We start from the raw sequence: 18,040 nt of genomic DNA, 5'->3' as shown, positions 1-18,040 counted from the left end.
AGCACCGCCTCAAGTAAGCACGCAAATTTATGCCATTTACTGGCCAAAAAGATCAATTTTAATGCACTTTTGATCATAATTTCTATTTTGCGAGACCATTTCTCGTCATTTTGGTGGCACACACATTGACACACACGAGAAACCCTCAAACACTTAACGAATATCGCCAAAATCAACTTTTCACTTTCGCTTACTTTTTCACGGCGCTTTCGATACAAAACTGCCCCCAACTTTCGGCAACATGTTCTTTTGCACATTAGTTGGTCACTCACTTGAAAAATAATCCCGAAACATGTAAATAATTAGCAAGCGCCATAAAAAAACAAACGCGCCAAGTCTTTTGACGTTTGAATTTTGACGACCCATTCCAATCGAAGGCTGAAGAAAACCGAGCGAGAAGCGAAGGCAAATAAAGAACAAAGGGTGGCCACCAGCACCATCAGCAGCGCCTTTTGGAGTGAGCCAGTGTTGCCAGGAAATTTTCTTTATAAATAATACTTTTCGTGAGTGTTCGCTTAAAGTTTCATCAATTTTGGCAGCACTAGGCAGACCCAAAAGAACGATGGAAGTAAAAAAAAACTAAGCTGAAAATAGGAAAATGGGCGTGGCCCAATGCATTCGTTTGATTAGAATACATTTTGGAAATATTTTTTTTTCAAATGCTTGTAAAAGGAATAGAATAACTTTTAGTAAAAGTGAAAATAAACAGAAATGTTCACAAAAAGTTGCTCTACTCGTTGGTGTACTTGGTTTTAGTAAATTTCAAGGAACACTCCAGATTATCCAGCATCATTCAAACACGACCGCTTATTAGGCTTAAAATGGGTTTATTTCCCCTAAATGTTCCCATTTTCTCTCCAGACCCGCGTTCGCAACCAATCCCAGCGGCCGTACCTGCAGCGTGACCAGCAGCAGTTGTCGCTCCAGTCGGCGCTGTCCACGTCGTCCTCCTCGTCGGCGGCCTCCAGCTACTACTCGGCGTACGGCGATCCGCACCATGAACCGCTGGCACCGTCCCAACCACCCCCGCTGCTACCCCCACAGCCGGCACCCCCACTGGGTGCGCTGGTCCGCACGAGTTCCTCCTCATCGGTAGTGACCATGACGATGGCCAGCGCCGGATCCGCCGGACTCAGCCTGGCCAACTGTGCCAACAATGGGACGCAGGACCTGCAGCAACAACAGTCCGGCAAGCAACCCAGCAGTCCGGACGGGACACGGTACGGCCAGTGTCCGCCACCTTTAGTACAAAAGACCAAAGCCCGGGACATTACGAAGCGGCGCGGTGCCATCAAACATCAGAGGTGAGTTCGCGGGAACCGAATTTTGTTCAGTTTGTACTTTTCCATAGTTTCGTAGCCGGCCAACAAATGTTGGATTCACGGTACCAAACCCCATTGCGTCGACCCAGCACAAGACCCACTCTAGAATCCGCTATTTCTCCTGCAGGACGCACGAAATCAACGGCCACAAGTTTGTGGCCAAGTTCTTCCGCCAGCCCACCTTTTGCGCCTTCTGCAAGGAGTTCCTGTGGGGCTTTGGCAAGCAGGGCTACCAGTGCAAAAGTGAGTATGGCTTACTTCGATCGGAATGTTAACAAGTTTCGAATTTCGCTCCGAACCCCATAACAATAACCATAACAACAAATCTCCCTTTAAAAAAAACAAACCTGACCTAACCTACGACAGCGCAATTTACGAGCACGCACATTAGCCACTGACAGTTATGATCTCGCCACACCTAACAATCGCTCGACCTTGGGGCCCAGCCGGAGTTTAAATCAAACAGACTGACAGGTTGACCAAAACAGTGCCATCACCCGAAACGGTGATTTGCATTTTTCACGCGGGTGATTTGTTTGACTTTTCCTGACTACCTGCGCACATTTAGTAACATTAATTTCCCCTTTTTTTAGCGTGCCAAACGGCGGTCCACAAAAAATGCCACGAGAAGCTGCTGGGAAGCTGCTCCGAATCTAGTTTTAATTCCGAAAGTACAATTGTGAGTATCAGTTTTATCAATTCCTTATCAATATATCCTAAGGTCCTTTGAAAAAAAAACTCTAGATATACATCTTTTGGATTTCAAAATGATTTGTTTGTAACCTTTTAACACAAAATTGAGTAAAAAAATTCTGGTTTGCTAGGTAGGATATTCATTGGGACAATTATGCATTTTTTGTATTTGACTGTTTGGTCATGTTCACAGCACCGTTTGATGCTACCTTCCCTGACAAATGCAGCTTTAGCTGAAAAGCCCCCGAACATGAAAATTGTAATTTCTGTAAAATTTGTATTATTCTAACTTGACGATTTTCGTATTTGCTATGTTTTTGTTAATGTCCCTTAGGGTGCCCAGAATATGGGACTTTATCTCAAAACCTCGCTCCACAAGCTGAATATTGTTCCTTGAGCTATTTTAGGACTTTGGGCCAAATATGAGCAAAATCGGTCAACATTAACCCATTGATACTCGGAGGTGAAGTTTGTATGGGAAAAATAAAAAAAATGTATGGAAAACCCAACTTTCTTACGGTGTGGTCTGCACGGTGCGCTACTTCCAGCCAAATATTCTCAAAAGTGAGATTCTCATTCAAAATTTAATGCTCTACAACTTTGTAGAACATACCAAAGCTGTAAAACTTGAGCCTGAATAGTTATTAGCGATTTAAAAAAGCCATTTTTGTATGAAAATCATTTTTTTCACCAACTTCGGGCTCGGGTATCAATGGGTTAATCTCAACCAATTTCGCTCAAAATTTGCACAGATGCTTAAAATAACCCAAAAAACCGTTTTCCGCTTGTGGAGCAGGGGGTCATTTTTTCTGGGCACCCTAATGTCCCTACAAAATCTCCTGAAGAAGACGACATATTGCGACAAAACGTCGGAATAAAAAAGAAAAAACTACAAGTTTTTGGATTTGTCTCTGACTGCTGAGCCGAAAACAACCTAATTTGACTGTTTGATCAAGCGAACACCTGTGAACTGGACCAAGCTGCCGGCGGGTATGAGATTGACTCATTCATTCATTCATTTTAGACGATTTGACTTAAAAATTCAACATTTCGGAATCTCCAAAGAACTATATTTCAGCGATTTTACGTCAAACCAGCAGAATCCAGGTCAGAACTGCTCTGATTTGACTCAAATTTAGCCTGGGTGTTCCTTGATCAAAATAATTAAACCATTAACAGAATTGTGAGATATATTTGAGTTCGGAACATTAATTTAATAACGTCATGATTCGAAATCCGGACACTTAGTAGCATATCATTTTTGTTATAGCTGGCAAAAAATCATGTGATAAGTTGGAAACGTAGAAACATCATCAGGATGTAGTTTTAACAGTTAGTTTCAAGAAAATGCATGCAAAATATGTCTTTTCTAACCATTTTTCATCAGAATTTTAAAATTAAAATGACTTGTTGTGCTTCGAATCCCGGACACTGCTAAAAGCTGATTCGAAATCCGGACACTTTTGCTTCGAATTCCGGACACTCGATTTTACTTATGAATCGCACAAATTTGGACTAAAATGTTAGTTAATGGCACTCTTTAGGTCTCAAATAAGCTGTTAACATCAAAACAATCTATAGTTTATATAAAAAATTGCTAGAATTTAAGGAAATCGAAACCATAAATTTCTGCTTTGCCTTCCCGGTGCATCGGACGCCTAAGAAATATTTCAAGTGAAATGTTTCGCTTTTTTGGTGAACTTTTAATTTTATTGTATTAAATTGTTTTGGCATTAACTATAGCGTTCAAACAAACTTTAAATGAAAGTTGATGTTGGAATTCATCAAATAAACAGTTTTGACACTCATAATGCGAACTTATATCCAAATAATTGATAAAACAAGATGAAGTGTCCGGGTTTCGAAGCGTCCGGGAATTCGAATCATGACGTTATAAAGCACCATGCGTCTCCAGCAAAATGTACTGGGAACTTATATCGGGGGAGATACATTGTACTTTGAGTTCGATTGATATACCAAAATCCGATTTTTTTTTCATTCACAAAGTCATATCTTAGAAGCCTGTTATTAACAATTTTTGGATATGTTACGTAAAACCAGAGAGTAGGAATATTTTTCGTCCTGAACAACTAAAACAATACATTTTTAGACTAAGCTAAAGCTGTAAACTTGAAAAAAATAAAGGAGTTGCCGTGATGAAAAAAGTCAAAACATTCAATTTTTCGATAACGCATCAAACATGTAAGGCCTCATGAAAGGCGTTATGGTTGTAGCTTTGGATGATACCATGAATTTATTGAACATTTATTCATAAAAGTTTTTTCAATCTCTTATGAATTCCACGAAAAAAAAGTGCACGTATTTTTACTGACCAACTTTAATTGTTCTTGAAAATAATCTATATTTGCTGTAAATTAGTATTTCTAGAGTTTTTTTTAATAGGTCCTATAAACATATAAAAGACAATAGCTTATAGATCCTTTTGAAAAAAAAACTCTAGTTTTCAATATGTAAAATCACGGAATACTTGTTAAGCTTTAAAGTGAACTTTGCTGAAAATCGGCTTTTGCTGTGCACAAGGACATGATGAAACTTAGCCATATGAAACTATTTGGTCAACGCAAAGATGAAATACCGTGGCACTCGTCTTTTGAACCAGTAATCTTCGAATTTTCATGCCTCAGTATTTTTTTACCAAATGCCAAAATAATGTAAATTTTAAAAAATATTTAAATGTTAGTTCATACGATCCCTTACTAAATTGACCAATTTACATTTTCTAAAGTATTTTATTACGTTAGAAAATAATAACGAACTAATACAAATATAGCAGTTATTCTCTAGAATTAGACTCATTTGTCTACTTCTCTTTTTATCTTTTCATCTATAAAAGTTGAATTCTCGAAATATTTTGTTCTTTGCAATTGGTAAAATATTCTTAAAACTTATGATTGCAAAACAACTAAGCTAGTGTAAAATGCATTTTAAAACACTTTTTCTATGAAAATGTTGAAACTATGGCTTGTTATGACAGTATTTATATATAAATATTTTTTTTGCCCCTGAGGGACAAAAACTTTGAAAATATTTGCATCGGCCTTAGGTGCACTAATTTTAGATTATAACCAATCGTAGGTCATTTTCATGAAAAAAAAAAATGTTTTTAGATTTAAAAATGTTTCCACCATCGTCCACATCTGAAACAATATTTTCATATTGCTGAGAAAATCCCTTGATTTTTTGTTTGAAATTTTCTGCCGTTCTGATTTTTGATTACTCAAATTTGGCCTGTCAAAGAATGAAAATAAGGAAAAACTATATTTCTAAGTGCTACCCAACTAGTATAATCGACAACTTCTTGAAAACTATTGATCCCTAGATTGATCCGAATGTCAATGTAAAAAAAAATCCTTTGCAATTTTTTTTCATCTTCTTTAAAAAAATCTTTGTAACTTCTCTGAATATTCTAAAGTTTTTCAGTGCAAACTAACAAAAAAAAAACAAGAAATTACTCATTAAAAAAACCAGAATTTAATAATCATGACCAACAATAAATTAAATAAGAAGACTGAGTTCCAAGATTTGAATAAAAAAAGTGTTCTAAAATCCATTTAACATAAATTCAGTTGTTTCGAAATCATTAGTTTTTAAAATGTAAGAATATCAAAAATAAAACAAATTGGGGTGACGTTGAAAATTCATAAAAAATCAGAAGATTTTTGAATAAACCCAAACATGGCAAAAATGCTTCTAAAAGCAAGGGGAATGCATTTTAAGGGTTTACATACATGCATAAAATCACAAAATTTCTTATTACACAAAATTTATAAAATCCACCATGAACATGATTTTCAATCACTCATGAAGATATTCCATGGTTAAACTGAGTTAAAGACGATTTAAGCTCAATGTTTTGCCATCCGTAAAGTGAACTGTCAAACTTTCTGAGCGTTTTTCTTTAAACACACTGAGAAAAAATAGTTTCCAAAATCGTGAACAAGCGTTCATGAAAATGGGAACCACGAACAAATTGTTCAAATGCCATGGTACGTTTTTCAAAATCGTACCATGGGATTTGAACACTTTGTTCGTGGTTCCCATTTTCACGATTTTGGGAACTTGTTTTTTCTCCGTGCACCGAGTTGATTTACGGGTGCCACGATATCTCGAGATGGGGTGGACCAAATTGGCTGAAATTTGACGTGAGGACTCTCAAGGTATGACGGGCATGACTAAGCCCGATCTTGAATTTTTTCTTTAAAAAAAAATACAAAAATCAAAAACTGACGATTTTTTTATTGAATATGAAATAAATATTTTATCTTTTTTTAAATAAACTTTTCCAAAATCAGCCTACACGGAACCGGTTTTACGAAACTTCACCAACATTTTGAGCCGATTTGGCAGTGTTGAGATATCGTAGCACCCGTTTTTTTAAACTGCTAACTTCAAATAGCTATAGCTCGGCAATAGTACAACTAAATGTCTTCAAACTTGTTTTGATAATAGATGAAAATGTATATTTTAATGATCAGAAAACAGATATGAAAAAAAGTTTGAGTGTGTGCTCATACCAACTTTGTAAAACCCTATGACATTTTTGCCGATTTACATGTATGTAACCCCTTTATTTGATTTCATTGGAAGTTTTTAGAAAAAAAAAACTTTTTTTTGGTCTCCTGGATTTTCGAGTTGAGGAGGTGTTGGTCATCTTTATCTGCACATTTCTTTCTGAGATTTCCTTACTGTTTTTTGCATCGACTAAAGAGCAATTCCAGCCCAAAACAGGAATTTTTCAGGTACTTTTTTCTCGACCCTCTCCGATTTCAATGAAACTTTGTAGACATGTTATCCTACGCTTATATAAGCCATTTTTGTGTATATGAAGCCAGTTCCACACGATAATGACATTTGAGAAGGGCGTAAGTGTTTTAAATATTTTTGTAATTCGGAATTTAAATATTTCTGTATCTCGAAGCCGTTGCATCGTATCAAAAAGTGGTCAAAGACAAACTTGTTGGAAATTTTACGGGCTTTTCGATAAAAATACACTGAAAGAAAAAAACACCCAACTTTTATGAGATTTTTTGATTTTTAAGTTTAAAATTCAAATTTGAGGGGGAGCCCACGATTTTTTTTCGTTCAAAATTTTTGTGAAGATAGCCTAAAATGTTACAAAAAGACTCACGAAAAATGCAGGATGGAGCAACTCACCTAAAAAAATACAAAAATCATTTACTGAAACTGTTTTTTTGAAAAGTGCTCTAAACGTCAACATTTTCAAAAACCGGATACGGGAATCGATTCTCCAGACAATTTTACATAAAAGTCTCCATATTGACCATTGTCCTAAGTCCAATCCTTGTAAAGTTACAGCGGTTTTAAAAATAAAAATGTTGAAAAAATAGGTTTTTTGATGGTTTTTGGCAATTTCTATATGACAGACTTAATTTTTCAGTCTCGTAAATATTTTTACCGGAAAGCTCGTCAAATTTCCCATAAGTTTGTCTTTGACAACATTTAAATTGGATGTGTGAGCTTGCAGATATAAGCTAATTACATTGCTCATAATTGAAAACATCATATTTTTTCAGTGTAGTATAGTAACCTGGATAGTAAATTAGCTTATATCTGTAAGCCCATACATCCAATTGAAATGTGGTCAAAGACAAACTTATGGGAAATTGGACGAGCTTTCCGGTAAAAATATTTACGAGACTGAAAAATCAAGTCTGTCATAAAGAAATTGCCAAAAACCATCAAAAAACCTATTTTTTCTACATTTTTATTTTTAAAACCGCTGTAACTTCACAAGGATTGGACTTAGGACAATGGTCAATATGGAGACTTTTATGTAAAATTGTCTGGAGAATCGATTCCCGTATTCGGTTTTTGAAAATTTTGACGTTTAGAGCACTTTTCAAAAAAACAGTTTCAGTAAATGATTTTTGTATTTTTTTAGGTGAGTTGCTCCATCCTGCATTTTTCGTGAGTCTTTTTGTAACATTTTAGGCTATCTTCACAAAAATTTTGAACGAAAAAAAATCGTGGGCTCCCCCTCAAATTTGAATTTTAAACTTAAAAATCAAAAAATCTCATAAAAGTTGGGTGTTTTTTTCTTTCAGTGTATTTTTATCAAAAAGCCCGTAAAATTTCCAACAAGTTTGTCTTTGACCACTTTTTGATACGATGCAACGGCTTCGAAATACAGAAATATTTAAATTCCGAATTACAAAAATATTTAAAACACTTACGCCCTTCTCAAATGTCATTATCGAGTGGAACTGGCTCCATATACACAAAAATGGCTTATATAAGCGAAGGATAACATGTCTACAAAGTTTCATTGAAATCGGAGAGGGTCGGGTACAACCGATTCCCTATTTGGCATGGAATTGCTCTAAATAGTTTTGCTATTTATATTTTTTGAAAACACATTTTTCACAATAATTATGAAATCATTGCTCTCGACCTTCCAGAGTTGGGGACAATTGCAAAAAGTATTTACAACTGCCTGGGATAAATAGTTTTTATTAAAGTATTTTAAGAATGACTTAATTACATCTTTTCCATTTCTTTTTTACAGTATTTAAGGGAACGGTTCAAGATAGACTTACCACATCGTTTTAGAGTGTACACGTTTATGTCGCCCACGTTTTGCGACCACTGCGGATCACTGCTCTACGGCTTCTTCCGGCAGGGACTCAAGTGCGAAGGTAAGTTATTTTCTCATTTTCCAGTAATTTTATTCTGATAATCTCAGTACTGTACACCACCAACGGAAAGAAATTGTAGTCGAAAGCGCCGCGCTACTTCCCAAGTTTTCTCAGAGATGGCAGCACCGTTCAAACTTGAAGCTTTTCACAGCTCACGAAGGAAAAAATTAAGCGAAATTTTCTCGCGTGATGCACGTAAACAAAACCAACCAACAACACTGGCGCATTTCACCGCAGTGCGGGTGCCTCGAGCAAAGTCTTTCAACCGCACAAATCTTGTCGCGCAAGCTATTTTTGAACTCTTCAGTTTGTTTGAGCTGTCAAAAAGCGGGGGGGGGGGGACTTACGGTGGATGAAGATGAACAAAATTTTGCTGCTTCTGTGAAGGTGGAAAACTAGGGTAAAGTTGGCTGTTGTCGACAAATTAAGTAGAAAAAAATATATCAACAATATTATTGATTTTTGAAACAAATGTCACTTAACTTCCTCTCAAATTAAAATTTGAGTCAAAAACTGGTTCTTTCCCTTTGAGCAATCTCCACCCCTTAAAAATGAATATTAATGCTCACCCCCACATACACGTTAAAAGTGAAGGACACACAAGTGCCCCGTTTCCCGTTTCAGTTAAACTAACAAAAAAAAAGATGAAAGTTCCTAGCGTGAATATTTGTCATAAAAAGACAACACAAGTTGCCACTCGGAAGATGAGCCCCAAGCAGTCATAAATTACGCTAGACGTCGCACCCTAAACGAGCTAATTTGAGATTGGCCCTTTGACATTACGGACTGTTGGTAATTATTAGAGGTTTATTACAGATGGAAGATTATTTAAACAGTCACAGCTTAAAAAAATGCCTGGACTTTTTTTAAATATTGCTTTTTTTTCAAAAATATTTTAATAAATTTCTTGAAACTTCAATATTTTGAAATAGAATTTCATTTTTTATTTTTACAATACCTAACAATAAAGCTATTTTTGCTACGTTTAATGGCAGTTCAAAAACATACATGTTATTATCTATATTTATATAAATTTGTGATATTATTGTTCATAACGACATAGCTTATTTTTATGAGGACATTGACTCTTTGTACGACCATGAAGGATTTCAAACCGATTTTTAAATCATTTTCAAAACCTTAACTTCGCGGCTATTCATACATGACAGCTTGTTCCAGAAGAAAAAATTACCGAAATGACCAAAATGACCAAAATGACTAAAATGACCAAAATGAACAAAATGATTAAAATGACCAAAATGACCAAAATGACCGAAATGACCAAAATGACCAATATTACCAAAATGACCAAATTACCAAAATTACCAAAATGACTAAAATGACTAAAATCGACCAAAATGACCGAAATACTTCGATATCTCAATAGGGCCCTAAAGCCCTGTGTAAATTTTTATGTACAACGGTAAAACACGATTAAAAACTATTTCTAATCAATTTTTTTATTTTAATGCAAAAAAAACAGGACATTTTTTATTTTTTTCATTTTTTTGCCTTAAAATGAAAAAAAAAGTGATAAGAAATAGTTTTTAATCGTGTTTTACCGTTGTACATAAAAATTTACATAGGGCTATAGGACCCTATTGAGATATCGAAGTATTTCGGTCATTTTGGTCGATTTTGACATTTTAGTCATTTTGGTCATTTTAGTCATTTTGGTCATTTCGGTCATTTTGGCCGTTTTGGTCATTTAGTAATTTAGGTAATTTAGGTCATTTTGGTCATTTTGGTCATTTTGGTAATTTTGGTAATTTTGGTAATTTTGGTAATTTAGGTCATTTTGATCATTTTGGTATTTTGATCATTTTGATAATTTTGATAATTTTGATAATTTTGATAATTTTGGTAATTTTGGTAATTTTGGTCATTTTGGTCATTTTGGTCATTTTGATCATTTTGATCATTTTGATCATTTTGGTTATTTTGGTAATTTTGGTAATTTTGGTCATTTTGTCCGTTTTGTCCGTTTTGGTCATTTTGGTCATTTTGGTCATTTTGGTCATTTTGGTCATTTTGGTCATTTTGGTCATTTTGGTCATTTAGGTCATTTAGGTCATTTTGGTCATTTTGGTATTTTGATCATTTTGATAATTTTGATAATTTTGATAATTTTGATAATTTTGATAATTTTGATAATTTTGGTAATTTTGGTAATTTTGGTCATTTTGGTCATTTTGGTCATTTTGATCATTTTGATCATTTTGGTAATTTTGGTCATTTTGGTCATTTTGGTCATTTTGATCATTTTGGTCATTTTGGTAATTTTGGTCATTTTGGTCATTTTGGTTATTTTGATCATTTTGGTCATTTTGGTCATTTTGTCCGTTTTGGTCATTTTTGCCGTTTTGGTCATTTTGGTCATTTTGGTCATTTTGGTCATTTTGGTCATTTTGGTCATTTTGGTCATTTTGGTCATTTTGGTCATGTTGGTCCTTTTGGTCATTTTGGTCATTGTGGTCATTTTGGTCATTTTGGTCATTTCGGTCTTTTTTGTCATTTCGGTCATTTTGGTCATTTTGGTCACTTCATTTCGGTCATTTTGGTCATTTCGGTCATTTTGGTCATTTTGGTCATTTTGGTCATTTTGGTCATTTTGGCCGTTTTGGTAATTTAGGTAATTTAGGTTTTTTTGGTCATTTTGATCATTTTGGTCATTTTGGTCATTTTGTTCATTTTGATCATTTTGGTTATTTTGGTCATTTTGGCCGTTTTGGTCATTTAGGTAATTTTGGTTATTTTTGCCGTTTTGGTTATTTTGGTCATTTTACTAATTTTGGTGAATTTTGGACATTTTGATAATTTTGATAATTTTGATAATTTTGATAATTTTGATAATTTTGATAATTTTGATAATTTTGATAATTTTGATAATTTTGATAATTTTGATAATTTTGATAATTTTGATAATTTTGATAATTTTGATAATTTTGATAATTTTGATAATTTTGATAATTTTGATAATTTTGATAATTTTGATAATTTTGATAATTTTGATAATTTTGATAATTTTGATAATTTTGATAATTTTGATAATTTTGATAATTTTGATAATTTTGATAATTTTGATAATTTTGATAATTTTGATAATTTTGATAATTTTGATAATTTTGATAATTTTGATAATTTTGATAATTTTGATAATTTTGATAATTTTGATAATTTTGATAATTTTGATAATTTTGATAATTTTGATAATTTTGATAATTTTGATAATTTTGATAATTTTGATAATTTTGATAATTTTGATAATTTTGATAATTTTGATAATTTTGATAATTTTGATAATTTTGATAATTTTGATAATTTTGATAATTTTGATAATTTTGATAATTTTGATAATTTTGATAATTTTGATAATTTTGATAATTTTGATAATTTTGATAATTTTGATAATTTTGATAATTTTGATAATTTTGATAATTTTGATAATTTTGATAATTTTGATAATTTTGATAATTTTGATAATTTTGATAATTTTGATAATTTTGATAATTTTGATAATTTTGATAATTTTGATAATTTTGATAATTTTGATAATTGTGATAATTTTGATAATTTTGTAATTTTGATAATTTTGATAATTTTGATAATTTTGATAATTTTGATAATTTTGATAATTTTGATAATTTTGATAATTTTGATAATTTTGATAATTTTGATAATTTTGATAATTTTGATAATTTTGATAATTTTGATAATTTTGATAATTTTGATAATTTTGATAGTTTTGATAATTTTGAAATTCTGATAACTTTGATAGTTTTGAGATTTTTGGTAATTTTGGTAATTTAAGTTATTTTGGTAATTTTAGTCATTTTGGTATTTTTGGTAATTTTGGTCATTGAGGTAACTTGGGTAATTGGTATTCTTCGAGAGTCAGTATATAGTCAGTATTTAACCAAAAAAGGGATTTGTTTTGAAAACAAAAGCATCCGAAAAATCGCAATAAAATTAAGTTCAGAGAAACTAAACCAACCATTAAAAACCATCATTAACCAACACAGAACACGAGACAGAGCGCGTTGATCGTCGCAAATCGTCGGGAAAATGAGGGCCAATTATAGAATTACGATTCGCGGGCATTACCGGCCGGACCTGGGGACTCACTAATGGAATTATTTATTTTGACAGTTGGCGGCAGGAAAAATCGCTTTCTGGACGCCACGACCCTGAAAATACTAAATGGAGAGGGTGTCTTCCGGTTGTGGGAAAATGATCTTGGAATTTTGTAATTTTATCTTGGAGAAAAATTTTCATTAATTATCAATTTTGAAAACTTTTCCAGTATTTTTCCAAAAATATTTTTTTTCCAAAATTATAAAATAAAATATTGAACTTATTTGTTTTCTTTTTTTTGCAAAACACCTCGTGACTTGGTTGCCAGAATCACAACACAAAAATCAACGCACCGTTGCATCGATCTCCGCATATTTGAAATATTTGAAAAGTTGGCAACCGTCAAAACATTGCAACGCGTCCCCCCCTCCACCTCTTCGAGACATCGAAAATGAATCTTGTGCCTGGCTGTGGCAATCGCAAGGTGTGAAAAGAGTGAAAAATGAGCATCTCTCTCTGATGTCTGATGCAATTTTGTATGAAAGTGGCGAGGCGAGAAGATTATAGGTTATGATGGTGTGGCAATTATGCGCAAATGTCAGTTGGAGTGATTTATTGGACTAATTGAGTGTGATTACACGGGAATATGTCAAATGAGCATAATTTCAGATATTTTGAAATATTTTTTTTTGAAGATTAAAAAATATTTGTTTGAAGTTTGTTTCTACAGTTTTTCAATTTAGAACAGATTTGTTTTCAAATATTCACTTAATCTGGCAACCACCCACGCGGAAACTAGATCCAAGTAGGTCACGCCAACAACCTCCAACATGCTCCTGTCAGTCTGTACCGGTTCCCGCTCGTGGGTGTGGTCGTTCGTTGTTAAATATGTTTATTATTATTGTTTCTTACTTTCTGTTGTGTTTTTTTTGCGGCGAATGTCAGCGTGTTCCTCGTGAGACGCATTTACAATTTTTCCTCTGGACATCGAACTCTCAAAAGTTACATCACAACAACAACAACAAAAGTCGATTTTTCCTCACTTGACCAAGACAAATCCACCTCGACAGCAGAATGTACAACCACAAGAGTCTTGTCTTCAAGTGGCTGCTCGTTTTGCCGGTGGAGAAAATAACGAGTCAAGACATCATCGTTATTCTGGGAGTCTTGGTTTGAGCGACGCGACCGGTTGATGAGTCACGGCGACAGGTTCTCGACGTGTCTAACGAGTCTTCGGAAAACGCCGATCTTTTGGCAGTGCCTTCATCCTGCCTCCGTTGTTTTAATGGTTATTGGTTAAGAGTCCACTTAATAGAAAATCAAGAATCTTAAAAATTGGCAACACTGGAAATGTCAAATGGACCCAATCCAGTGTTGCCAATCCTACGGATTGTGATGCACAATACCCGCAACAGTTGTGAATGCGCTGCTACGCAGCGTGTGTTACGGTGGAATGTCAAAACAATAACCTCTTCTGACAGCTACTCATCAATTCGCACACAGAAAAAAAAAGTGTGAAGCGCGCGGCGGCGATTTTCGCTAATTTTAAAAGTGTCCTACGCCTTCAACTTTGGTGGCGGCGCACTTTGCTCGCGTACAGGTTATAAATTAGAAAGTACTCTATTAAACCGAATTGTGCCCGTGAAATGTATTCAACGCACGGGATCGCCAGATTGTGGGTCACAAGTTAGAAAGAGGAAAAATATGGTGCAGTGCAATGTCCGCAAGAAGCGTTGTCATCTTTTATATTTGAGTAAAAAAACACGATTTAAAACCATTTCTGATCACTTTATTTTTCATTTTTATTCAAAAAAGTTTGACAAGGCATCATTTTACGATGGATCAACTGTGGTCCTTTCGGGAAAAGCCGTCAAGTAGAACTTTTTCTGTAAAGAAAGGCCGAGGAGTTATTTAATGATTTAAAAATCCATTTTAAACCCTTTGTGGTCGTACAAAAGGTCACAGTACTCAGAAAAAAGCTTTATCGTTGTGAACAATAATATCAGCCTTATTTTAGGACGAAATTTAACCATTTTTTACTGAAGAAAATGCCGTTTTTAATTTACACAAATTCATGTGTCTTTGTAAATTTATTTAAATATTAAAAAAAGCAACGATTGAAACAATTGACTGAACATATAATGAATTTTAAAAACAGTTTTTTTGCTGTTGTTTGTTGTTATTTAATGACCAAAATGACACATTTCTAACAATTTATTAACAAAAAAAATGCGAAATGATCACCGAAAAATGTTGATTTTTGAATTTTTTAAAGATTTGTTTCAAAAATTACTAATTGAGATAAAAAAAATTTGTGAACAAACCTATTGTTGATTGAATAATATTCAATTTGAGAAAGAAAAATATAACGAAGCATTGCTCTAAATTTATTTTGATTTTTTTGCTCTAAATTTAAGCAGTATAGTTTACGCAAGAATAAAACGTCGGGGAGCTTTATTTTTTTATCATAAATTGGCATATTTTACGCAGTTTTGGCTAAAACATTTCTCTAAATATCAAACCTTAACCTATAAGGGCTGATGTTTTTGTCACTAAACAACTACTTTACCACAAAAAAACAATAAAAAATGTTAGGTTTGGAATTTGTAACCGGTATTTTTTCGGTATTTATATTAGATTCTTGAAATTATTAGAAAAAAGGTCATCTTATCATCATTTCAAAATCATAATTTATCTTTAAAAATATAGAAAATAAAAAAAATCAGAATGATCCGGAAAATTCCTTGGAACCAAAGCAATCGTTTTTTTTAATGTGATTTTTCCAAAATCTGAAAATCATGGTCGAAAAAAACATATCCCTTGAATTAAAGTAGACTTTGCAATCGAGAAGCAGCTAACGAAATTTTTTAAAAGTGCGGCGTTTTTTTTATTTTCTGGTCACCCTTAGAAAAAAAAATCATGCAAAAAAAAGAAATTTTTCAACTTGAAAAAAAAAAACTTGTCATTCATGAAAATGTTTTTAAAGGAAAACCACGGAAAATTGCTTTAAGGACAGGATCAAATTAAAAAATTTGATAAAAAAATAAAACCTGAATTAAATTTGCAATTGAAAAATAATTTAAATATTTTTTGAAAAAATGTGCACAGTTTTTCTTATAGGCTCTATTTTTTGGAAAAGCCACCCCTGAAAAAAATATGTTGAACAGCTGAAGGAGCTATTAGACTAAGGCAAACAAACTCACCTAAAAACAAACTTTTTGACAGTTTGTCTGCTTTGTTTGTTTGCCTGCATTTGTTTGCAGGAACGTCACCCTGCATACATTTGGCTTTGTTTGCGAGTTTGTCGCAGAAAATTTGAGAAAATTTCTTACAAATTTCCCGCTGAGACTTTGAATGACTCATTCGAAAAACTCAATTTCATCTATTCAAACGCTTTGCGGGGCTGTATCTCTGAAACAAATTATCCAATTTTCAAAGTCTTAGAGAGAAAATTCCATCGAATTTTCTAAGCTTTTTTAAAAAAAGTCTGGGCGTGGCTCTCCTTCAAAATTTAAAAATGTTAAAATTTACATTTTTTTCTAACTTTTTTTCCGCAACTTTTAAGCCATCGGAAATATGAAAAAAAAAATCCGGCAAGGTTTAACATTTTAAAATAAATGTTTTTTTTATAAATGAATTTCAGTCATAAAATGTTAAAACTTCAGGTTTTAATGTAAAAACAAAGGAGAATGGGCAAATTTGGTCCAAGGATGTACACGAACGGGACCAACTTTTTTCGAATGATCTCGCCGAGACATGAAAAAAAGTCTTCTGGACCAACTCTCTAAACCCCGGGGTTCAAAAGTTACAAGTTGTTGAAGTTTGAGCATTTTGGGTTAAAATGTACAAAAAAACGTATTTTTGCTATTTCTTAAATCATTCATAAAATCTCTGTTTCATTATAGATTTCGATTTTCTTTACTTCATTCGACGCGTATCAGCAAAAACTATGAGTTCTGATATGTCTTAGCATGATTGAAACATGATTTCTCTTGTTTTTATCCGTTTGAACCGTTTGTGCAAGAGGCATCCCATAGAAACAAGTCGAAACTTCAAGGTTTTGATACCGGATCCGACCCAAACTGCTTCAGTGAGTATGGAAGGCTTCAGTGCAATGTTGTAACAACTTATTGGGATGGTCTGAGTCATCCGAGAACTCCTTGGAGTTAAGACCGGTGATTCTACCGCCGTAACAAGCAAGATGTCGGCGGTTTTTGACCACGGATCATACCCGCATGGCTTCAGTGAGTATGGTAGACTGCTTTGTTAATGTGTTGGGATGTCTTTGGTCATCCTAGGACTCCCTGGAGTTAAAATCTGTGGGTCTACTACCGTAACAAGCAAAATGTCGACCGGTTTTGACAACGGAACATACCCGCATAGCTTCAGTGAGTATGGCAGACTGTATTGCTGTTATGTTGGGATGTTCTGGACCATTCTAGGGAGTCCTTGTAACAGCCGTAGACCTACAGATCATAACTCCAGGGAGTCCTTGGATGACCCAGGACATCCTAACACATTAGCAAAGTAGTCTACCACACTCATTGAAGCTATGCGGGTATGTTCCGTTGTCAAAACCGGTCGACATTTTGCTTGTTACGGTAGTAGACCCACAGATCTTAACTCCAGGGAGTCCTAGGAGAACCCAGGACACTCCAACACATCAGCATAGTAGTCTACCATACTCACTGAAGCCATGCGGGTATGATCAGTGGTCAAAAACCGCCGACATCTTGCTTGTTACGGCGGTAGAATCACCGGTCTTAACTCCAAGCAGTTCTCGGATGACTCAGACCATCCCAATAAGTTGTTACAACATTGCACTGAAGCCTTCCATACTCACTGAAGCAGTTTGGGTCGGATCCGGTATCAAAACCTTGAAGTTTCGACTTGTTTCTATGGGATGCCTCTTGCACAAACGGTTCAAACGGATAAAAACAAGAGAAATCATGTTTCAATCATGCTAAGACATATCAGAACTCATAGTTTTTGCTGATAGGCGTCGAATGAAGTAGGGTAATTCTCTACCAACTCACACGAAATCGGGAAAAGTTGCCCCGACCCCTCTTCGATTTGCGTGAAACTTTGTCCTAAGGGGTAACTTTTGTCCCTGATCACGAATCCGAGGTCCGTTTTTTGATATCTCGTGACGGAGGGGCGGTACGACCCCTTCCATTTTTGAACATGCGAAAAAAGAGGTGTTTTTCAATAATTTGCAGCCTGAAACGGTGATGAGATAGAAATTTGGTGTCAAAGGGACTTTTATGTAAAATT

General features: G+C 34.1%; 1 protein-coding gene across 4 annotated transcripts in view; it reads left to right on the top strand.

Moving 5' to 3' along the window:
• LOC120422439 (putative protein kinase C delta type homolog) overlaps positions 1-18,040 on the top strand; it is a 134,726-nt gene that overhangs the window by 52,417 nt on the left and 64,269 nt on the right. For all 4 annotated transcript variants that reach the window (XM_039585878.2, XM_039585879.2, XM_052709109.1 and 1 more), the window contains 4 exons: positions 862-1,304; positions 1,450-1,565; positions 1,916-2,001; positions 8,563-8,692. In XM_039585878.2, the coding sequence (XP_039441812.1) occupies positions 862-1,304; positions 1,450-1,565; positions 1,916-2,001; positions 8,563-8,692 (775 nt within the window). The remainder of the gene's footprint in view (positions 1-861; positions 1,305-1,449; positions 1,566-1,915; positions 2,002-8,562; positions 8,693-18,040) is intronic.

The sequence above is a fragment of the Culex pipiens genome, chromosome 1, assembly GCF_016801865.2.
Source record: "Culex pipiens pallens isolate TS chromosome 1, TS_CPP_V2, whole genome shotgun sequence".
Taxonomy (NCBI): domain Eukaryota; kingdom Metazoa; phylum Arthropoda; class Insecta; order Diptera; family Culicidae; genus Culex; species Culex pipiens.
Note: the sequence above shows the minus strand (reverse complement) of the source record. Positions and strands in the feature narration are given on the sequence as shown.